Below are 23,759 nucleotides of genomic sequence, written 5' to 3'. Positions count from 1 at the left end.
CCTTTACTTTCCCATCTCCATGCTCTCAGGAGGGGCAGGCTGGCCCAGGACAGCCTGGGTACCTGGTGCTGGGTTTTTTCCCCTTGTAGTGTGACTGATCCTCAGTAGTTCCTACTCCTAGGGGAGGGTTTCTCTTTTCCCAGCAGTTTGTCCTTGTGCCTTGGCTTCTGAACAGGACACATTGCCTCTCTTAACACCCCAGGCTGCAGGCTAACGAGCATGGGGCCATGTAATTAATAAATGACAATCAGCATGGCAGTGAGTGAATGCATCGGGCGCTCTTGCCAAGCTGTGTATGTCTGCTGGGGTCAGGAGGAAGCATGAAAAAGTTTTGGCTGCTGGTGCCAAATAGAAAGGAGAAAGGATATATGAATGTAAAAGGCCACAGTACTTACATATCTGCTTTTTATTGCTGAATAAGAAATTAATGTAATCCATGAGCTAATGCAATCTGTCATCAGTCCAGTGATTGATAATCATCCTGAAAGAGGGCAGCACGTCCTGGTTAAATATCAGAGCAAGGAAGGGAGGTTTGTCTCCTCACAGGGAGAAACTCAGGCTCATGGCTGTTGGGATCATAGAATCATGAATGGTTTGGGTTGAAGGGACATTAAAGCTTGTCTCATCGCACCACCTGCCGTGGGCAGGGACACCTTCCACAATCCCAGGTTGCTCTAAGCCTTGGACACTCCCAGGGATCCAGGGGAAGCCACAGCTTCTCTGGGCACCCTGTGCCAGGGCCTGCCCACCCTCCCAGGGAACAATTCCTTCCTAGTGTCCAACCTAAACCTTCCATCCTTCATGTTAAGGCCCTTAAGTTCCATTAAACTGAGCTCATTGCTCAGGCCTGAGAGAGGGGATGAGCTGAAGCTGCAGGGTAGGACAGTGCTGGACCAGAGGTCCCTGGGCTCCGTGTCCCTGTGTGGGTGGGAAGCTCAGCTGTGCTGGGCACAGGGCTGCTCTCCTGTGCAGGACCTGGGTGTCACTCACCTCTCACTGACCCGCTGCCCATGTGTGGGGGTCTCTCAGGTCACTGCTGGGCCAGGTCTGTGTGTCTGTGTCCCTTACAGAGGCTGGGAGGCAGAGCAGGATGGCTGTGTGTGGCACAGGGACTCCCAGCTGCCCAGAGCCCAGGAGGAGCTGCTGTGACAGTCCCTGGGGCGAGGGGCAGGATGGACCCTGCAAAGGGCGAGTCAGGCCATGCTCCCTGCCCTGCTTTCACTCATGGATGGCTGGTGGAAGAGCTGGGGAAGCTGAGCCAACACTTGGCTCTCCAATGTGAGCATTTGTTGTGCCTTAGTTCTGTCATACTGCAGGGAGAAACGGGGGAGGCTGTAGGGAATGACTGCCTCACCACACGGGTGATGCCAGGACTGGGGACCTGCAGCTTTTCCCTGCATTTCACTGTTTTCATACAGCCTGACAAACACCAGCACAGACTCCTGGAACGTGGTGGGACCTGTGGGGATTGTTGGGCAGGTTTTTAATGGGAGTAATTCCACATGAACTGGCTGTGACTGGGGAAGGTGTGAAGGGTTTGTACGAGGAGTGAGAACCAGGCCCTGTCACATCTGACAGTTTTGCTGCAGCAGTGGTTAAACACATCTGTTAAATCTCCATCCATGACGCCCACTTCCCAGAGTGGGGAAAACAGTTCTTCCTGATTCCCTTTATAGTTGGTGGTGTTTTTCACATTAAGTTGCAGGGAGAATTTGCCTTTTCAGGGAGGATCCCTTGGGAAACATGTGCTGGGCTGAGTTGTCCTGGCTGTTCAGCAGCCATCAGTGGCCACTGCTAAATGTTCCCACCTGTGAGATCCATGCTGAGATCACTTGAGAGTGACCCTAGGGGTGTGGGGGTGAAGGAGTGTGTGTGCTGTTGTGTGACATGGGCAGCAGCAAGGACAGGCTCGCTGTGCACCGACTGTTCCCTTGGGACAGCAACCCCCTCAGCCACAGCAGTGTCTGCTGATGGTCTCACCCTGTTTAGAGCAGAGCTGCTCTCATCCCAGAGCTGGGAAATGAAGGAAGTGGGATAAAACCTGTTGTCCTTGGGGGTTTATTTTCTGCATATGGAAATCATTGCTGGCAGGGATGTGAAGTGCAAGTGGTGGGAAGGGACAGGATGGGCCAGGTCCAAGGGCAGGAGCACAGGCCCCGCTTGGCTTTGGTCCCCTGAAAGAAATCTTTGGAGCCCCTGGCTCTCTGCCAGTCTGGGGGCAAAAGATAAACAGGGATGATAAATGCATTTAAGCTGGGATGTGTCAAACCATACAAGAGGAGGAGATACAAGAGAGCTGGAGAGGGACCTGGGACAAGGGCCTAGAACAAAGGGAATAGCTTCAAACTGCCAGAGGGCAGGGTTAGATGGGATATTGGGAAGGAATTATTCCCTGGGAGGGTGGGCAGGCCCTGGCACAGGGTGCCCAGAGAAGCTGTGGCTGTCCCTGGATCCCTGGAAGTGTCCAAGGCCAGGCTGGATGGGGCTTGGAGCAGCCTGGGATAGGGGAAGTTGTCCGTGCTCATGGCAGGGGTGAAATGGGATGGGCTTCAAGATCCCTCCCAATGCAAACCCAAACCATTCGTGATTCTGTGAAAGTCTTCTTGGTCTTCTGTTGATACGAGAGTGCTGTTGTGGCCCCTCTGTGTGCTCCAGGCCCTTGCACGAGGGGGTACCTGTGGTGGGCCCCCTACCTGGTCTCACGAGTGGGGCAGGCAGGAGAAGGGGAGTGTTGGACACTCGTGCTGCTCTCTGCACGTGGGTTACCACCTCCAAGTGAAAAGCAGCCAAAGCACAGGCTCCAGTGGTGGAGCCCTCCCTCCTCTTTTCCCCAAAGCTAACTTTGCCTTTGCAGACACAAAGGCGTGTCTGTGTCCCTGCCTTGGCAGGACTCACCACGGCCCAGCGTTGGCTTTGTGTGCCCCGGGCTCCTGGAGCCGCAGATGGGCTGGGGCAAGTGGCTGCTCAATGCCAGCATTGTCTGTGGCCACCCTGCCTCCCCTGGGGGGACAGGCAGGGGGTGCTGGCTGTGCCCCCCTTGCTGCTCTGGGTCCCCAGCACCCCTGAGAGCCAGGCTCTGTCTGGGGGCACAGAGCTGCTGTGCCAACCCCAGCTGTCCCCGATGGTCCCCTTGCTCCTGCAGGGACCTGTTCTCTGGCTGCCCACCCCCTCAGAGCAGGGAAGAGGATTCCTCCCAAGAGCACGTGGTCCTGCTCAGACGGAGGTGCACCAGCCCCAGCCTTTGCCATCTGCACTGCTGCCCTGTGGGTCAGAGAAAGGAGTGTTGGATATCCCCATTCCAGCAAGGTTTTAATGCTCCTGCCACGGGACAGAGGGAGGGAGCCCCTTGGAGAGCACATACCCGACCAGGTGTAGGGACCAACCCCCTGCACTGTGGCTCCCTGACTCCCTGTCCTCCTCTGCTCTCCCTTTGCCCATGTCTGTCTTAGACTGGAGAAGGTGGAGAAAGCAACCTGTGAATAGTGCAGGAACAAGCTGGGGATGCTGGAGCTGGGACAGGGGCTTGGTGGATGTGGATCCACGCAGGGCCTTGGGGATGTGTGCTGTATGTTCTTTGAGTGCAGCTATGGGCTGCAGCATCCTCCAGGTTAACCTGAAGGAAGAGACAAGCAGGTGTGTGGTCAGGGAGAGCTTGGGAGGATCTGGCTGTGGATAAAGTGGTGTTTGTGACTGCTGCAAGAAGAGGTGGCACAAAGCAGCACCTGGTACTAGGGCACAGCATGGGCTGTGTCACTTACCTGGTTTCTGCCACCCTCCCTCTTTGGATCTGCCTGTGAACACCTCCTCAGCTGCCCAGAAGTTGTAGGAATGATGGTCAGGGTTGTTTTAATGCCTGAGCAAAGGTGGGGTTTCTATGGGTCCCTCTAGCCCAGGCTCCTGGCAGGAGTCTGATCCCTCTGTGTTTCCTCCCTGCATCCTGTCTGCATGGGGATGGTCAGGGGGGTCTGGCAGCTGTCACTGGAACCCTCTGCCCCCTCTTCCATGCTGCCACAGTGGAATTTCAGGGTGAGCTCTCTCCTTGAGAACTGGGAAACTTCAAGTGCTGCCCCTGTCTCTGATCCCCCTTGCAGCCCTCCTGCTTTCCAGATGAAGGTGGGAGGAAAGGAGGGAGTAGAAAGAGACAGGAGCTGTTGCAGGGTGGGTCCCCAGGGGGGAAGTGATTTATGTCCCCATGGTGTGTTGGGTAGGGGCACAAGAGGGTGGCAAGGCACTGCTGCTCCCATGGCTCTGGCACTTGTGAGACTGGGATGCACTGCTGGAACCCCTTGCCTGTGCTCAACCCTCCACCCTTGATCCCACTGCCTTCTTCCACCCCACCTCTGTGTGCTCTTCACTCAGCACCAGACTCTTCTGGGTGGCCAAATATCTGTATCTAGCTCATGGAAGTTCCATTTTTAAAAAAAATTACTTCTTCATTTTCACAAGGGCTGTCTCCTGAGGAGGACAGAGCTCATGCTTTTGGAGCATTGCATACAGCTCCTGCTGAAGGAGCATCTGTCCCCCAGTGCCCTGTGGCTGCTGTCCCTCGTGCCCCGTCACCTGCCTGTCCTTTGTGCTGGGTGGTACCACACGGGTGGGCTGAGAGAGGCTTCATAGAGGCTGCTCTTTTCTCTGCTGCTATGAAATCTGGCACTCCTGGGGCTTCTGCTGCGAGCTCCATGCCTGGGTTTCAGCTCTGGGGAGAGGGGAAAATGCCTCTGCAGAAGATGGTGGTTAAGACATCAAAGGCATTGAAGCGAGAGGGATGTAACAAATATAATTGTCATGGGGTGCTTCCCTCTCTGTGCTGGGAGTGAGCTGTATGAGATGGAGAGAGATGCTCTGCACAGAAATGTGCTCTTTGGTGGTGTCAGAGGCAGCTGAGGTGTCGGAGATGTCAGGATGACAAGGTGCAATTCCCATCTAAGCTCTTGCCACGAGGTGCTGGCTCTGGAAGGGAGAAGCAGAGCAGGGTGCTAATCCCTTGGGACTGAACAGCAGGCAGAGCACTAAGGCTCTTTTTCCTTTTTTTCCCCTCCCCGGCGCTTGTAGTTCTGACCTAGAAATTCTTTACTGCATTTGCTGAGCTGGCTTAGTTAAAGACTTGACTAATTTCTGGAGGATTAGTTATTCAGAGTATTGGGAGGGAGGGTAATGTCTGCTCCTAACTCTGTAGACCAACCTGCTCAGGGTTCCTGCCTTGGGGACAGGTGCTGGTCTGTCCCCAGGTGTCCCAAGGGCACATCTGCTGTGTAGGTGCCTCATGGGGAGCACATCAGGATGTAGTTGTGTCTTCCTCTTGTCCTCTTATTTGTTTTTACTCTGTTTAAGGAGAAAACCTAATTCTCATCTTCAGTGACACAATTTCAGCTCATGCTGCTGTTCCTCCTCCCTGGAGGTCCCTGTGACTGATGTCCCCAAGGCCCTGTCTCAGTCTGCCGGTTTGGGGTGGGCACCTCCACCTTGGCCAGGGCTTTCACAGTGGGCCTTGGCCACAGGGATCTCTGGAGTCCCCTGGAGAGTGACTGCCAGGCACAGATCTGCAGAGATCTGGTGGTAGTGCTGGCTTTGGGGGATGCTTGTGCCCTGTCTCTGTGGGTGGGGTGGTGCTGGTCCTCCTTGCAGCCTGCCTGCAAATCACTTTCCAGTCTGTCCAGAGCCACTTTGGAGGGAGCAGGCAGCAAGCTGCAGTGTGGGTAGTACTTGTTCCTTTAAAGCCATGTTGTTGTGCTCAGGATCATTCCTCAGATGTGCAGTGACAGCAGCTGTTTTTCAGGTTGCAAATAGCTCCATGCCCTGGAGAGTGTATGGAGGAATGTATTTCCTTGATCTCCACAGGCTCTTGATGTGCTGATGAAAGTGGATTCCCTGTTTAACAGCAAAGTAAGGGCAGGTTGGCAGTTTATTTCTTTTCTATATTTTTCCCATGGTGTTTTGGGAGGAAGCAGGGAGAAGAGGTTGTCAGCAGCCCTTGGACCCATCTGCAGTGCTGGGGGGTGACTTGGTCCTTTGCTGCAGTTGTGGGAAGGTGGGGGAGAGACCCTCAGCTCTGCTGGGTTCCCTGCAGCCCTGCCAAAAAGTGTCTGGAGAGAACACGAGCTCCTGAGGAGAACTTCTGCAGGGAGTGATTTTGTTGCTGTCTGTTCCTCTGCACAGGGGCTTTGGCAGGAGGCAGAGTTTGTCCTGGACACCATCACACAGGCACAGCTGTCACAGCTGGAGGAGCCTGGGCCACCCAGAGTTCTGTAAACCCCCTTTTCAGAAGGCAATACCCAAAACGTCTGTTTCCCTGACCTGTGTCAACAGGCAGCTTTGCTGGCAGTGACTGCAATGCTTTTTGTTTGTGTTTTGGCAGAATGATTGCAATAAACAATAAATGATTTATTAATAACCTGAAAATAGCTGCTCACCAGCTGAGCAGTGGGATGTGTTTGCACTCTCTCCTTGGCTGCAGGGAGCTTCCAAAGCAGCAGTGTTCAAAGCTGACACGTTTAGCTGACAGGCAGGGGTGTGCAGCTGCTGGGGCTGAGGCTCTCCCCAAAGCCAGCTGCTTTCACAGGGCAGCTCCCTGCCTTTGGGGAGGGTGTTTCTCTGCTGGATCCATGCTGGTGCTCGTAGCAGAAGAACGTGGAGGTGAGGAGTGCTCTGCCTGCAGCAGCCCCATGAGCTCTTTGGCTGCTGGGGGACAGAGGGAAGGAGCTGCTGTCACCCCAAAGGGCCAGCCCAGGGCAGTCCCTGCAGTCTCCCACACTGATGGCAGGAGTTGGCATTTCACACCAAGTCATCATCTCAGGTGGTCTGCAGGCATCTATTCTCCAATTTTTCTAACTTCTCTCCATGCTGGAGTTTGGAAATCTGGGGGCATCCTTGCTTGGATCAAAGCAACTGAATTTTAGCTGTTATTTCCTTCTGGAAGTCTGCCTTAATCTGGGTCCTGCAGGAGCTTTCACACAAGCTCCTGAGCCATGAGGGGTTTAAAGGGAGTGGGAAGAAGGGGTGGAAGAGGATGTGAGTGGCTCAGCTTCACCCCACTGTGGGAAACTGGGAGGATCTGGAGCATGAGGACAGTGGTGGGGAGTGCGTTAAGGACAGCTGTGTATGGAACTGAGCCCAGCCCTGTGGCATGGGGAACACCACAGGGTAGTGCTTGGCTGTGTGGGATATTTCCAGAGCCAGGCTGGGACTGTGGAATGGCCTTTCCAAGGAGCAAAGCACTGCAGCAGTGAAGGTGGTGGGGGCAGTTGCTTCAAGCACCTGTCTCCAGGTGTGTGCAGCATGTGGGAAGCAAATTGCACCAGAGATCCACTGCAGAGGAGTGTTACCAACAAGTGTAACCCTCCTCCAGACATTGTGTGCTTGTGAAGGCACCTGGATCTCTGCAGTGGAGCCTGGCACAGCATCCAAACCAACAGCTTCCTTTGGAAAGGACTGAGAATTGGCAGCTGTAAGCCCAGAGGGCAGGAAAGAGTGTGAGGTGTATGGGTGGCTGGACCTGGAAACTCACACTCAAGACCTGGAAATGCTCCCTGAGCAAGCCCAGGGTGTCAGCTCTGGTTTCCTGGGAAAATTATCTGCAGGTGCCTCATGCTGGGTGGATGGGTTTGCTCTGCAGAAGGGCTCTGTGGATGCCAGTGGGAGCTCTGCTGTGTGAACTCTTCCCCTGCATCTGCTTCCTCTGGCCAAGTCCAATGTTTTACTGCTCAGGCTGCATTGTGAAGGTGCTGAACACTGAGGGGGTGTCAGAGGCCAATTTAATGTGGTCTGTATTTCTTAGGAAGCGGCACTTGCTACACCCTCACTAATGCTGTACTAAACTGGGTTATCTCCCCAAAGGCACGAGATTCTTTAGCACATGATGTTCCTGATGCTGTGGCAGCCTGAGCTCCACCCCAGAGGGGGAGCTGGGGTTAATTCCTGCCTGCCTGTCAGGAAAAGCACCTGCAGGTACCTCGAATTCCCAAAGGTCTCCAGGGAATGGCCGTGTCACTCACTCTTCTCTGGCAAGGAAGACCCTGGGAGGGGTTGAAGCTCCCTGCTGCCCCTGGCCTGGGGCTGTGTGTCCTGTTCCTGCAGCCTGGGGAGCCCCTGGATCACTGCCCAGCGTTCCTTTGCCTCTTCCCTTCGGCCTCGCTCTCTGCAGCCTCAGCTCTGTCTGCACATTGCCTTTACTGCTGATGGAGCTGCTGCTTTAGCCATTGGCTCCTGCATACAGAAAGGGCTCACGAGAGCAACTACAGCTTTTCCTTGGCTCCACAGAGTGCCCGGGTAGCTGCAGTGTTTGCTGGATTTCAGCAGATGAGAGGCGCATCTTTCTTAATAGCCTGTGTGATTTTTTCCAAAGGGACCCATTGCATTAAATCTTTAATCAAGCCAGCTGCTGAGGGGGAACAGTCAGGCCCCTGCCATTGCTGTGGAGCTCTTGCACCACCTGAGAGGCTTTCCCCTTCGCAGTAGCTGGAGCTGGTGCAGTTGGAGCCTTTGGAAGGGAGCTGGAGTGGCAAAGGGCCTTGTTGCTCCTCTACTTCTCCCTGTCCTCTGCTGTAATGGCACAGGGACTGTGTGCCAGGGAAGCAGGATCCTCTCTGTGCTGTGTGTACTTGGGTCACATCAGCTGGCACAATGTGAGATAAACTACATAGGATTTGGGATGTGCTGTTGCAGGGCTGCTAGCAAAAACCCTGTTCCAGCAGATTGCTTCTGCTTGTGATTTCTTTTCTTTCCATCCTCAAAAATCCTTGTTTGCCCCAATTTCTTAAGAGTCTCAGGGTTTCTGTCTGTCATTTTTGGTAGTTTTTTTTTAAATAAAATGCCTTTTGGGAACCAGGTGACATTTTGCTAAGCCTGGTGCTGCCTGCCCTGCTCCTGGGCAGGGGAGAGAGAGGGCTCTGCTAGCCCAGCTCACGCTGCCCCATCCTAATTGTGCTGATTTGACTTACATCTTGCATTTGCTGTGTGCTCTGACCTTTTCTTCCTTCCTGTCCCCTGCTTTCTTCCCCCACAGCCTTCTCTGTGAGGCAGGAGTAATTTGGGAGGAAAGCCTCATTCATTTTGCCTGCTCAGCCACGGGTGCAGCTTTTGACTGTGCTGGTAATTGCCTTTGATAGACATTTACAGAGACAGCGACCCGTGAAAGAGTAAATCAAAGACTCAAAGCTGGTGCCTGGGAGGCACCTTCATCTGATGTGTTCCTCTGCAAATAGTGGGCAGGTAACAAAGACACATCTGCAAATCAGGCAGAGTTCAGCAGGGGATGCAGCTTCCCAAAGGAAAGGGGCAGGATAGTCAGATTTATCATAGAATTATGGAATGTACTGAGTGGGAATAAACCCACGAAGATCATTGAGTCCAACTCCTGGCCCTGCACAGACACCCCAGTGCATCCCTGTGCATCCCTGAGCTCTGGCAGCCTTGGGGCTGTGACCATTCCCTGGGGAGCCTGGATACCACTGGTCACCAGAGCCTGGAGAGAGGGTTATTAAGCTTGGATTGCACAGCTTGGCTCCTGTAGCTGTAGTTCTGCATGAGGCTTTTCTCTGGATGAAAAAGATGCCTTACGTCTTTATTTATTTATTTTTAATTTTCATGTTATCTATTTTTATTTGCATCTTGGTGCCTTGAAAAAGTCTTAGCTTTGACATCTCTGTGCTCCCATGGCTGGGTTCTTGGGATGCCAGGACCTAATGAGGGGCCAGAGGAGTGCTGGCCCTGATCCTGCTCCAGGGCTGGACTCAGAAGCCTACGCCTTGAGGTGTCTCAGATGGATTTTAGCCATGGCCAATCTCCGAGGCAGTGGCACTCAGTGTGGCAGATGTGCCCCATGGGTGACACCTGGCTCAGACAGCACCACTCCCGTGCTCTGGGCTGAGTGTCTGTAACAGGAAAGCTGCTCCAAGTGCCAGAGCTGCCCTGTTATCGCTTCATCTTATTCCTGAGCCCGGTGAGGCTGCCTGTGCTGTTCCCAGAGCATTGATCCATGAGCGCTCACAGGCCTGGCTGCTCTGCTGGCAGCTCCCACCGTGCCTGCCTGGGACAGCAGCAGCCTGCCAGCAGTGACAGTGTGGCCTGCCTGATGTTCTCTGGTACTTGCCATCTTCACTGCTTGTTTGCAATTTTCTTTGCTCCATGCATGAAATGCATGCAGAGCAACCTTTTAAAACGTGTTCTCCTGGATGTGGGGGAGGGTTTGTCCACAAGGCATATGTGCCCTGCCTGCTCTGCATCCCTGGGGCTGGCATGGGAGATGCCAAGCTGTTTGCACTGGGCAGGACGAGGGTCACATTGTCCTGGTGTCTGTCCCTCCTGCATTATCCCTGCTTTAGGCTGCTGGTGCCGGGCTGGGGAGGTTGGTCCTGCTGAGCAGCATTCCTGTGTGGTTCCTCCATGGGCTCTGAGCAGCATCCTGACACCTCTCCAGGCAGGCAGGGACACCTTTCCAGCCCTGCTGTGAGCACCAAGCAGAAAATCAATCCCTGACCTCTTTAGGTCCCACCCATTTGTGGCTAAATCTCTGGCCAACAAGGAGGCTGAGGGCTTGGATTGCCATGTACCACCGCAGTGCCTGGTCCTGCCATAGCCCCCACAGCAGAGGGGGCACGGGTGTCAGTGCCCAGGGAGGAAAAGCTAACACTGGTTGGAGAATGAACGGCTGGAAAGACACAGCGGAGTCAGAACCATCGCCCACAGAGCCCGAGGATATCAGAGTGAAAAAGTCCCGGACTGTTTTTGGCAGCCTGAGTGCTGCAGGGCAGCATGGGGTGGCCTTGCCCATCACGGGTGCTGGTTGCCCTCACTCTGTGGCCCTCCTCTGTCAGTGTGCAGCAGCTGATGTGGAGGAGCCCCAGGGCTTTCCTGAACATCCCAAAACTGCTGCGGGCCCCAAGATGAGGGCAGAGCTGTGGTGGGACCTGTGCTGATGAGCCATGTGAGGCTGCACCAGGGGAACCCATCAGCTTCTGCATTGAAATGTGTCTGCCTGCTTCAGCTTTTGCTTGTTATGTGCTGCCAGAGGGCTGCTGTGGGCAGATCCAGGTGATGTGGAACAACTCGGAAGAGAATGATGAGAGCTCCTGATTTTGGTGGGGTTGTGATTTCTTTTTCCAGAATTTCTTTTGGGACCTTTGGGAGTGAGTTTTCCCTGCATGCCCCAGGCCCCAGCTGACACTTGTGGATGTGGACTGGGGGCTCACAAAGGTGCTGGCTCCTTCCACTGGAAGTGAAGGCTGAGTTTGAGGGTCTGACAGTGGATGAGACTGTGGTGTGACAAAAGGGCAGAGAGCTGCTGCCAGTGAGCAGGGGGCCAGAGCAGAGACATCCAGCACTGGAAAACTTGGGCTAAGAGGCAATCTTCCTTTTTTCCTTTCTTTTTCTTGTTTTGCCCCTTTTTCTGTTAAGGTGTTACAGCTGAGGGAACCTCTCTTGTGCCCTCAAGCCAGCCTGGCACCAGCTGGGGTGCTGTTGGCACCTGGGATAACCATGCAGTAAAGTAGAATCTCAGGGTGGTTTGGGTTGGAGGGATATTATAGCTCATCCCATTCCACCTCCTGCCATGGGCAGAGACATTTCCACTATCCCAGGCTGCTCCAAGCCCCATCCAGCCTGGCCTGGGACACTTGCAGGGATCCAGGGGCAGCCACAGCTGCTCTGGGCACCCTGTGCCAGGGCCTGCCCACCCTCCCAGGGAACAATTCCTTCCCAATATCCCATCCATCCCTGCCCTCTGGCAGTGGGAAGCCATTCCCTGTGTCCTGTCCCTCCATCCCTTGTCCCAAGTCCCTCTGCAGCTCTCCTGGAGCCCTTTTAGGCACTGGCAGGGGTCTGAGTCTCTGGAACCTTCTCCTCTCCAGGTGAGCACCCCCAGCTCTCACCAGCCTGGCTCCAGAGCAGAGGGGCTCCAGTCCTGAGCCCTGCCTGGGAGGAAAGGCAGCACCTTGAGCTTTGCCTGCAGGCCTGTGGGAGGGGACATATCCCGATTTTAATCGGGTGGGATTGCACAATGCTGAGCTGCACCACTGAGCTCTGCCTGCCCCTGGCAGCCCGGCTGTGAGCCCACAGCAATTCCCAGGGCCCTGGCTGAAGGACCGGCCTCTGCCCCAGGCAGTTCAGCTGCCATGGCTGAGCCTGGGGGCTCTGAACCAGGGGGATGTGGGAAGTGCAGGTTTGTGCTGCTGTCATGATGTGACTCCTGTCTGTGTGTCCTGCCAGCATCACTGTGACAGACCCGGCTCTGCTGCCCTGGGGGAGGCAGACACATCAGATAGGGCTCTCCAGCACTGGAGGAGGATAAAATACAGCTCCCAGAGCTGCCTGAGTTGCTGGCAGAGGTGTCTTGGCTGCTGCATGGGACAGTGAAGGTGCCGTGGTGCTGGACCTACCTGTGCACTGAGAGATGGGGCTGAGGTGTGCTGGAGTCCCTGCTTGTGCAGGGGTTCATGCTGGGCTGAGCTATGGTTCACAGCAATGTGATGAACAAATCTTTGCTGTACTTCAAGCTTTTTTCATCATGTGGGGATACTGAGGGATGGATTCCTTGGCATTTTAGCTGAACACAACCTGTGTCTGTGTATGCTGATGAGAGCAGATGTAGGAAGTAGCCTGTTCTGTCACACACTTGTGATGCTGCTTTTAGGTATTTGACAGGGAGAGCCATTGACCTCAGTGCCTTGTGCTCCACCGTCTCCTCTCCCATGGTAGCTGCTAACTGATGGAGAACTTTCCATTTCTAATTCACTTTCTCTTTTAAGCAAAAGGTGTTTCCCTCCTGTGAGTGGTTGTTGTTTCCTAGAAGTGCCTGTGCAGACCATGTGCTGTGAGTTATTTTTCTCAGCACATTGACGTCATGAGGTTGGAAGTTTGGGGGGTTTTCTGCTGTGGAACATGGCTGTGATTCTGGACCTCCTTCCTCCACTCTGCAGGCAAGGTGTGCTCTGCTTCCCCTGTGTCCTGGCACAGCTTGACAGACCCCAGGGGAGTGTTGGTAAAAGCCTTACAGCTGTTGCCCCCCTCTCTTTGGGGAAAGGCACTGAATTATGGTGGGAACCCAGTGGATCCTTGACCCCAACTGTTTGGCAGAAACCCCCTTGCCAGCTAGTCCCCTCTGGCCAGCCAGCACTTACATGTTGGGGTTTGAATGTGCTGGATGTGCAGTAGCTGTAGTGCCTTTCCTGCTGTGGTCCAGGCTCTGGCAGGATCCTAGGATGCTTTGCAAGGGCTGGAGCGTTGTTTCCCCACAGCTCTTCAGGGCACAACTTCACATTGCTGATCCCCTGGTGGGTGCTGGGGCAAGGTTCAAACCCCCCAGCCCTGGAACGAGCCCCCTCCTTCCCCTGCCCCTGTGTCGGGTACTTGTGTGGCCGTGGGATGAGTCTGCACTCCGGTGCTGAGGAAGTGTGTTTGGACTGGGTTGTGTTCTGGTTCTCAGCAGGTCAGCTGAGCTGACTAATTTCTGCTCCTTTCTGCTGCTGGTGTGAGTTTCACAGTGTGACACAGACCTGTCCCACAGCCAGTTCCCACCAGCCTGCACAGACACCTCCCTGGAGTTTCCCTTCCCTCTGTCAGCATGGTAGCGTCTTTTGGAGGCAGCAGCGAGGTAAAGGTGAAAATAAAGGTGAGAAGAGCTGATGCTGCAGATGGTGCAGGATGCCAGGGTCTCCCCCTTCTCTGCATCCTCTGTCCACAGCAGCAGCAACCTTGGTCTCACCACACAGGGCTGCAGTGTCGGGTTTGAACCACGCGCTCCTGGCGTGAGCATGATGTGAGCACGTGCTGCAGCTGGAAGCAGTCAGGTTCCTCATGCTGGAAAATGGAGGAATTCCAGGAACCCCAGTGTGTGGCTCCCCCATGCACAGCTAATCCCACCAACTTCCAGGCCTGTGGGTGTCCCTGAGGTGGCAGAGCTCAGGGAGCTGATGGGAATGCCCTGAGCAGCTCTGTGACTGGAGCTCTGCTGCCTGCACGTGGGGATGTGAGTGGGGACAGCAGTGCCTTGGAGCTGTATGGCAGCAGAGTTCCTCTCAGCTGAGGAGTCTCACCATGCAACTGCTCATTTTGGTGGCACTGACCATTGGGGTAATTGTTCTGACCAATGGGACATTAAATATTTTGCCTATATTGTGAAGGATGTGATCTGCTTTGTCACTTGTCTTATTTCCCTGAAATAAATCAATGTGTTTGTTTTCCCTTGGGTTCTATTTGGTCTCTGTACTCCGGCAGTCCTGGAGGTTTTAATTTTACACAACTAACATTTCAGAAGTTGTAGAGGTTTGTTTTGACTTTGTTTTAATTAAATTTCTATAACCTGGGGGAAATCTTTGTCCTTAATTTAAATGGAAAGCTTTATTCTGAGTAAATCTAACATCCCTGTCTAGCTGGTGATTGTGCTGTTCAGAGTTTTGACAGGAAAAGTTAAAATTTTACTCCAGGCTCGAAAGTTTGCAATCATTGACTGCAACAGGCAGGGCCAGCTCAGTGGCATAAGAGGATTATGTTAATCTATTGTTTGGGAAAGAAGTCAGATTTTGATAGATTCTGTTTTGATGCAGAAATGGGATAATTACTGCTTGAGAGGTCAAAAGAAAATGGTTGGAAATAGAAATGATGCCTGGTATAGGATCCTGGGCTTGTTGAGGATGTCTGTGCCCTTGTGGGGATCCCACAGGGATGTGGGGCTTGTTTGGGAAGTAGGGAGGATCCCAAATTCCCATGGGGTTCAAGCACCATCTCCTCCTGGAACAGCCTCTCCACCACACAAACCCCAGCTGCCAGGCTGGGTCTGCTGCCAGTTCTTAAAAGTCCAGATGAGCTTGAGTGAAGCCCTGGGAAGGAGAGGTGCTCAGGACTGTGCCTCCATGTCCATGGGATCTGTAGAAGGACTTCATACAAATTGGAGGCTGTGATAAATCATTTCCCAGAGAGGCTGTTGCTTATTAGGAAGAGATTTTTCCCTGTGAGGGTGGGCAGGCCCTGGCACAGGGTGCCCAGAGAAGCTGATCCAGCCCCTGGATCCCTGCAAGTGTCCAAGGCCAGGTTGGACAGGGCTTGGAGCAACCTGGGACAGTGGAAGGTGTCCCTGCCCATGGCAGGGGGTGGAACAAGATGAGCTTTAAGATCCATTTTAACCCAAACCATTCTGTGATTCCATGATTCTATGATTTATCCATAGTTCCCTTTCCAAGAAAGTCATGCCAAGTGCTGGTCAGGTGCTCATCCCACTCATTTTGTTGTGTATGAGGTGATCTCCTATGCCTGGCTTGTAACTGAATTTTGATCCCTCTCCAGCCTGTGGCCACTGGTGCCACCTCCCTGCCCTGGTGAACCCCCCGAGGGGACCCAGCAGCTGTGGGCAGTGCCCAGCACTCACAGCTGGTTTAGAAAGCTGTGGGCACAAGGCTGGGGTGAAGGGAGCAGCAGGGTCTCACTGAACAGCCATCAGGAGGAGTGGGGACAGCACAACACACTGTGAAAATTGTGTGGCCAGGGTGGCTTTGCCACATGGGCTGGCAGCTGGGCACAGCCCCTCCGTCCCTTTTCTGCTTCATCTTTCTCAGTCACAACACTGCGAGTCCTGGCCCCTTCTGGGAAGTTTTGGGGTTGTGCACTTGCTAAGGAAACCCTTATAAGAGTCCATGTGGGTGTGACAGGGATGGTGGGGGTGCAGTTGTCAGGAGGCAGCTGTGGGAGGGGGCTGCTCCTCCTTGGAGCTCTGCTGTCTGTGGGATGTCGGCAGTGGTATCGATGCAGTCTTCTGCTCTCCCAGCCTGGAGACTGCTTGCTCCATATTGATTATAATTTTCTTTCTGAAGACTGATGAAGTTTCCTGGGCCCTAATTGCATGAATTATTCTCCTTTCCATTTTCTGAAACCCTTGATCATGTTAATGAGTTTTCCAATTTTTGCTTTGGGTTTTGCTAGGGCTGGTTTTTCAGAGAAAAAGAACAACTGATGTGCAGTGAGCTGGGTCTGTTCCCAGGCTGCTTGAGTAAGTGGGGATTATACACATCCCAGTTTGTCCCACTTGGGCAGGACCTGGGAGTTTTGTTCCTTTTGATTTGAAAGAATCACAGAATTACAGAATGTCCTGACTTGGATGGGACCCATGAGGACCACAATTCCAATTTCTGGCCCTGCACAGACACCCCAACAATCCCACCCTGTGCATCCCTGAGAGAGTTGTCCAGGCACTCCTGGAGCTCTGGCAGCCTTGGAGCTGAGATAATTCCCTGGGGATCAAATGAATTTTGGGTGGATCTCAAGCAGAGTGGGGGCAGAGCCAACCTTTGCTTTTGGGAATGATTCAGCAAAGGCAGAACCCCTTCCTCAGACAGCCCTGCCAGCTCCAAATGTCCTCAAATTATCCTGCTTTTGTTTCTCCTTTGGCTGTGTTTACTCCCATCACCTCACTGTTGATGTTTTAGACTTTCTTCAGTCCTTTTGAACTCAACAAACTATTTTTAGGAGGTATCAACCAATTTTCTCTCTCTTTTATTTCACTTAGCAAGTATCTAAAGGCCCGTGTGACTCCTCCGGCTGCCTGTGCTGCTGGCTGCTTTTCCTTGCCCTTATCTCTTCCCTGCAAGCCTGAGCCAGGTTTTATGCAGCCATCAGGGAGCAGCACCAGGGACAGCCCTGCTTTGGGAGATAATTATCCCTGTGTGCCCATGATTTAACTGCACATTGCTGCGAGTGGGGAGAGCCTTTTGAAGTGGGATGAAATAACCTGGCAATTTCCATCGATCCAGGGGGGTTCAAAAGGGAATTGGATTTCAGGAGCATGCACATCCCATGCTGCTCCAGAAAGGGACAGATGCTGATCAGCTGCTGCAGGTGGGTTACTGGATCAGCACTGGCATCTCTGTGCCGGGGGCTGGGGCTGCCTCTGTGCTGCCACACTGGGTTTGCTGCTGACTCCACCTCTGCTTCCCGGCTGCTTCTCTGGGAAGGTGAATTTTCATAGAATCATAGCACTCAACTCTCACCCCTGCACAGACACCCCAACAATCCCACCCTATCCATCCCAAGAGCATTATCCAAACACTCCTGGAGCTCTGGCAGCCTCGGGGCTGTGCCAGCACCTCTGGGAGAAGAACCTTTCTCTGAGATCCAAACTGACACAGCTCCAGCCATTTCCTGTCCCTGTCACAGAGAGCAGAGATCAGAGCTGCAGCCCTGATGAGTTCTGTGCTCTATCTCCTCCAGCTGAGCAAACCAAGAGCCCTCAGCTGCTTCTACAGTGTCCCCCCCAAACCCTTCCCATACTTGGAGTGCAACGCTCTCCCTGTGTGATTCTATGGTATTTCCAAGAAAGAGGTAATTTTAATTTAATTTGAGAATGAAGGTATTTTACCTTAATTTGGGCAGCACATCTGGGTTTGCTGCTGGAATTAGAGTAGTTGTGCTAAGTGATACATTGGGTAAATCACTAAATTGATGTGGTTGGCTCGTGGTAGGTACCAGCACGGAAGTGTGTGCATAATGCAATAGAGCTGGCAATTACAGCAAAGTGCCTGCTTAGACTGAAATTATTGAGCCTCTTGCACACTCTGCACTTTATAACAGCTGTGCTGAAATGTAGCACTTCCCAGAGGGCTCCACAGCTCTACCAGCAAGTTCACATCGCTCCCGGAGCTGTGCTGTTCCCAGGAGTTGGCTCCAGGAGCCCTCAGACTTGTTTCTGCAGGGTGCTGGGCACCACAGAGAGCCTGCAGTGTGTTGTGCCACTGTGGGCTGGTGTTTGTACAGAGCATGGGCACATTTAGAATCAAGGTGAAATGCTTTGATTAATTCTGGATGGAATTATTTAAGTTAGAAAAGTCCTCCAAGATCGAGTCCAACTGTTACCTCAGCACTGCCAAGCCCTCTCATCTATCCTCACAGAGAGGCATTTCTTTCCAATATCCCATCTAATCCTGCCCCTGGTCAATGGGAAACCATTCTCCATTGTTCTGTCACTAAAGTCCCTCTCCAGCTCTCCTGGAGCCCCTTTAGGCCCTGGAAGGGGCTCTGAGGTGTCCCTGGAGCCTTCTCCTCTCCAGGTGAGCACCCCCAGCTCTCCCAGCCTGGCTCCAGTTCAGGAGCATCTCCGTGGCCTCCTCTGGATTTGTTCTGATGTCTCTTGTTCATCTGTTTCTTAAATCAGTTCATACTTGCATTTAACATATTTCTTCATGTGCACGTGCTGATCATTGGTTTTGAGCACCCTGTGAAATAATGTATTCCAATTTTATTTTTATAACCATCCCAAAACAGTTGATGATTCTTTGACATGCTGGGTTAACCAGCAGTGAAAAGTTTGGCCTCAGTCACTGTGGGTGTATTTAAAATAAAATGGATAAAATGATAAAATGGTGGGTGGAAGAAATTTACTTCCTACACCCCAAGAATTAGTGCTCAGAATTTAAAAAAAAAAGTGATTATCAAAATTCTTCCAAACTGGCTGAAAGATTTGACTGGGAGCTGATGTGTGACATCAGTTGTGAGTTTTCTGCAGTTTGGAAAATTCCTACCCCAAAGTCCTTTGAAGTCCCCACGGTGCTTTCAGGTGACTGCCCAGGTAACTTGGAGAGCCTGGTCCCTCCCCCACTGGCACCAGGAAAAGGATCATAAGAAATTCTCTTCCACCTGACCTGAGGACACAGATGTTCTTGGAGGATTAAGAAGCTCCTCTCACCCAGTTTTGGGGATCTCAGCAGGTATTTTTCCCTTGTGAGGAGAGGGACTGGGTTACCAGGGCTCCCGTGATGAAATGACCTCTTTGCCACAGGACATGCTGGGATGAGCAGGCAGCAATGCCTCCTGCTCCAGACTGTTCCTGATGAGCTGCTCAGGCTCCAGCTCCTCCTGTGGCTCACCTGGCAGCTTTTCTAGACTGTTCTGCTGTCACTGCCCAGTGTCACACCTACAGTCTAGGACTCCACTTGTGCATCCTGCTGGGCTCCGTTCTCAGCGCTGCTGGAGCTCTGCTCTCCAGGTGGCAGCTAGCCTAGGAAAGGGCCGAAGGAAAAGGGAGCCTTAAACCAGCCAAGGTTTTGCTTGTAGAGATGGGGTGGCTGCCACGATGGCTTTAACCTGTTTGAATTGCTTCCCCCAAGCACTGGGAGGTTGGGTACTGGTGCTGTTCAGGGGGAGGGGTGAGCTGTGGGAAGAATGGCTGAAGGAGGAACAGGGTGAGCTCTGCATCAGTGGCTGAGTTGCTTTTAGGGATGCAGCTCCCCGGAAGAGCCAGGGCTGGAAAGTGGATATGTTTATAGTTAAACACGGGATTACAGTGTGAACACTTCATTGGTGTTGAGTGGTCTGGGTGTGGAGTAAAACTGGAGCCCTAGAGAAATAGTTAGGGTTCTCTTGGGCTGTAGGCATGGATGGAGGAGCTGTCAGCTCAGAAGAACCCCCTTTTCCTCTTTCCCTGCTTCTGCCAATCCATATTTAAAAAGTGTAATTGGAGCAAAAGCTGCTTGGGGAAGCCACAGAGATGTAACCAGATCTGGTTTGCTCACAATGGGCTCAGGAGTATAGGGACTGGGTGCTAAAAGGAGTCTCTGGGAATGGTGCAAGGGCCACCTTTCAGGGCTGTCTGCCTTGTCCCACTGTGCTGGGTGGCCACAAGACCTGGCAGAGAAGCTTCCCAGTTCACACTTAGGCTGTCTGAACTGCTGGGATGTAGCTGTGATGATTTCTGCCTGAAAAAGCGTTGTGGTTTTTGCAAGCTTGGACTGGTGCTGGTTCCAATATCTATGATGGTTTCACTGTGTTGGGAGGGTTCTGAAACGGGGACTGTTGGTCTCTAGGGCCCAAAGCAGTATATGCACAGGAATGTGTGAGATGACCCAGGCAACCAGGCTGTGTTTGACTTGGGGGTATTTTTCTCCTCCCAAATGCTGTAGCCAGAGGTGTGAGATGCCTGTACCAGGGCTGGGTGATGGCTGTGCAGCTGTGCTCAGCATCCCCCAAGTCCCAGCACCGTGTGGGTTCTGATTCCTGCTTTAACATCTCCTCCACAGCTCCTCTTAAAAATCAGTTTATGTCTCTGCAAATTAAACCACTGTTCCACTTATGAAGTGTTTCACTCCACTGGTAAGTGGAAGTGGGAAGCTGTCGCATCGCTGAGTGCGTGGCTGCAAACCCCAGTACGGCAGATTGTTAATGTGAAATTAGAGAGTTCAGCAATATCTTGGCAGATTGCCTCTGCTAATAGGAGGCACCGAGCTCCTGTGGCAGCCAGCTGGTGTGAGAGCCATGTTTGAAGGGCTGGCCACTCATTCTTTGGGCAAGGAAGGGCCTGAAAGCTGTTCCATGTCCTTGGGGTAAAGGACACAGCCTCTCCCTCGCCCCGAGGCACCGGCACAAAAGCACAGGCTGTAACTCAGAGTGAAGTGGGAGCTTGTGCTGCCTCAGCATCGGTCCTGGTTGTGCTTTCAGCCAGATGGGTTCAGTCAGCCCTGTCCAGGGTGCCTGGGGTACTCTGGGGGGGCTGCAGGGCTGGAATCCCCTCTGGAGTATCACTTTTTGGGCACAGTTAGAGGTGTTTATGGAATTGTCTGAGTTTTCAGGTATTGGTACCTTCAATGCCACCATCCCCAGCTTACCCAGAGGTTTCATGAAGGTAGCGTTTCCTCCTGTTTATTTTCTAAGTGCTGGCACTGTTGGGCTCAGGGACTGAGCTCTGCAACCTTGTTGGGAGCCTGACTCCCTGCCGAGAGCTGTGGCTGCTCCCTCCTCCCCGCCGGAGGGTACTGCAGCAATGTGTGCTGTCACCTGTCCCAGGTGTCCCCCTGCAGCTGGGACGCTGGGGAAGTCTGGCTTGCTCCTTGGATTTTGTGTCCACCAGTCTGTCGAGTCCTCCTGCTGTTTTTGTCTGCAGTTTTCCAAAGTGCCCTTTCGTCCCCAGACAGTTCTGCTTTGCAAATGCCAGAGGAGGATCCCTGGAGCATCGCTGCTCCCCTGCCCTCCCCACAGGTGGTGGAAGGGGGAAAGAGAGGGATTCAAATGAGCACCGCTGTTCCTCTCCGCTCCTCCGGCTGCCCTGTCCAGCCCCCTCTCCTGTTGCCTTGGCATGGCTCAGGAGCAGGTAACACCACCTCTGTCAGGTGACCCCGCTGTCCTCCTCACACTGCCAGCTGTTTGTGCCTCTGCCCGGTTTCCTCCGGGTGCCGTGCCTTTTTCCATAGCAGGGAAACAAGAGTTTGTCCCCTTCTGCCTCCCCTTCTCCTGGGCTGCTTCCCTGCCAGCCCCCTCTGCTCTTCCCCGGCTCCTCCGCTCTCCTCCGGCTCGTGTGACCTCCTTTGACGTGTTGCATTTCACGGCGGAGGGTATCGGGGAGCCGATGGCAGATAAGCGGGGTGAGTGACCGTGTTACGGCTCAGTGTGCACCGCTCGGAGCCAGCCGGCGGATGCGCTGCCCTCTCCGCAAACCATCGCTCCGGGGGAGCGCCCTGGACCCCTCCCCAGCTGCGGCGGAGCCCATCGGAGGGAGAAGGTGGGAGCCGGGGGAGGGTGGCTGTGCGCGAACAGCTTCATTTCCCCGGCTGCCAGAGGGGAGCAGCCCCCGCTGTCCCTCCCCGTGTGTGCCGGGCCGGGGGAAGGTGCCCGGGGGACCGTGTGCCTGCCCGCTGGAGATGCTGGCAGGGTCCCCCGTGTCCCCCCCGAGCACTGCAGCCCCTGCTTTGTGTGCAGGTCTGCTCGCTCTGTTTGCCGGGATCAATGTCAGCGCCCGGAGCGGGGAGCGGGGATGGCGCAAACAAATTATCCCACCACCCCCTCCCCAAAAAAACCAACAAAAAAACCCAAAGCGGGGGCGGCGGCAGGGAGCGGGGACACGGAGCGGGGACACGGAGCGGGGACACGGAGCGGGGACACGGAGCGGGGACACGGAGCGGGCTCTGTGGCTCTGCCGGGAGCACCGAGCCGGGGGCGGCCGCCCGGTGTCCCCGGGCCGGGCTCCGCGGGGCGCAGCCGGCTGCTCAGGCATTTAGTTCCAGCGGGAAAGCTGAGCCAGAGTCCACAGGAGAAGAAAGAAAATAAGGGAGGAGGGAAGTGGAGGTCAGGAAGGGCTTTCGGCAGCGGATGGCCGTCCCTGGTGGCGAGGGGGCTGCTTGCAGGGGGTGGCTCTAAGCAGGGAACCAGCAATGAATGCAGGTTGTTTATTTTTTAACATGGCATCCACACCGGAGGGATAAAAGGGTGTTCAGGGAGCTTGGGGCTCTGCCAGCTGAGTTACCACCAGTTGTCCTTGCTGTTTGCTCTCCTGGCATGGCTGGGAGTCGCCGTCAGACACCCCTTCCCCTGGATATGCTTCACTGACTCGATCTGCCTTTGCTCCGTGGGGCTGGAGCAAGGTTTGGGTGGTTTTTTTCTGAAGCCCTTGTTTTTTCTCCGCCCAGCTGGCGTCAGGCGCCGAGGATGCAGAAACAAGTGCTCCTGACTAGGGGAGGGCTGGCAGGAGGATTTCCCTTCGGGTTCGCAGCATCCCCGTGTCTGCTGTCTGCTGTGGAAGGGCTTTGTGTTGGAGCGTGGGGAGCAGAGCTCACAGGTCACCTCTAACTGGATCAACCTCGCTTGCTTTAAATTCCTGTCCCTCTTCTTGGGCTCAGGTGTTTGGTGACAGGCTGGAAAGTCATGGTAGGTAGGTGCTGCTGGCAGCTGAGGGTGCCTTCTGCTCTGGAAAACAGGGAGGGAGGAAAACTGGTGGACTCTGAATATCCTTGGGAGGAGCAAGCGGGGATCCTCTCCACACTGTAAGAACAGACCCTCTGGAAATTCATCTGAGCAGCCGATTTCTTGGTGTTTGTCATCGCCTCTGAGATCAAACCCCATCCCCTTCCTCATCCGAGGGCCACCACAGCCAGGCTGGGCCACCTGCTCAGAGGGCAGCTCCTGCACCTGCCCAGTGCCACTCGCCGTGGGGGCTCGCAGACCTGTGCCAGCGCTACCGAGGGACCCTTTCCAGCGAGCACTTCTAATTCTTCCTCCTTCACTCAGCTCTGCAGCATCACATGAAATAATATGTGCAGCCGCCAGCTGCCCTGAGCTGAGACCTGTGCTTGGCTCAGGGAGACAGGACTTAGCACCCTGCAGATCTGAGGGCTCACTGGAGCACGCTGTGGACCATCCAAGTAACTCGTGGCTGAGCTCCTCCTGCCCTGTGCTGGCTCGCTCCGGCCCTGCTCCCTCCCGGTGCCGAGGGCTGGCAGGGTGCACGGCCGGGGTGTAGCATGCACGAGCGAGCAGAGGGACACGGGGACACCGGCGGGAGCCATGGCTTCATTTGGGAAGCTGACGGAATATTTCAGCCTGAGGAAGTCGAGGCCGGAGCTGCGCTCCAGGCGCTGGAGCCGGCGGAGCGGGAGCTGTTGCTGTAGTGTCACGGAGTGCAGGTACGGGCTGGCAGTGACCCCACTGTCCTGGTGCCTCTCTGTGTGCCCGGGGCTTGTGGGCTGGGATGTGCAATCCTTGGTGCTTTGCTTTCTGTTTTCTTCTCTCGGGGCTGGGAGGGGGCTGGGAGCAGGCCAAGGGCTCTGGAAGCATCACCCTGTTCCTGTCTGGGGCTCCCACGTAGCTGGTGGCTGCGGGATGTCTCTGGGAGGCTCTGTGACCTGGCATCTGTCTCCCTGCCCAGGGCACGTCCCAGCTGTCGGTGGCACATCTTGGGTGTCTGCTGGGTGACCACGTGCACCTGTGCCTGCCTCTGCCTGGTGCTCTCTGCTGTGCCACTGCACTGTCCCCTCATCCGAGGAGCGAGGTCATTGCACCAAAATCACCCTTCCCTCCTC

At 54.3% G+C, this 23,759-nt stretch overlaps 1 protein-coding gene across 28 annotated transcripts in view; it reads left to right on the top strand.

The window, feature by feature from the left end:
• The window catches only part of LOC111936229 (ankyrin repeat and fibronectin type-III domain-containing protein 1-like), a 257,278-nt gene that overhangs the window by 46,414 nt on the left and 187,105 nt on the right, over window positions 1–23,759 (top strand). Inside the window, exon 1 of one of the 28 annotated variants that reach the window (XM_086854144.1) lies at window positions 22,371–23,363. The exons of 26 other annotated variants lie outside the window; for them this stretch is intronic. In XM_086854144.1, the coding sequence (XP_086710270.1) occupies window positions 23,245–23,363 (119 nt within the window). In that variant the 5' untranslated portion in view covers window positions 22,371–23,244. Of the gene's footprint in view, window positions 1–22,370; window positions 23,364–23,759 lie in introns of those variants that run through there. One more of the 28 variants, XM_086854148.1, reaches the window with a different exon arrangement.

This window comes from Cyanistes caeruleus, chromosome 17 (assembly GCF_971803275.1).
Source record: "Cyanistes caeruleus chromosome 17, bCyaCae1.hap1.1, whole genome shotgun sequence".
NCBI lineage: Eukaryota > Metazoa > Chordata > Aves > Passeriformes > Paridae > Cyanistes > Cyanistes caeruleus.
Note: the sequence above shows the minus strand (reverse complement) of the source record. Positions and strands in the feature narration are given on the sequence as shown.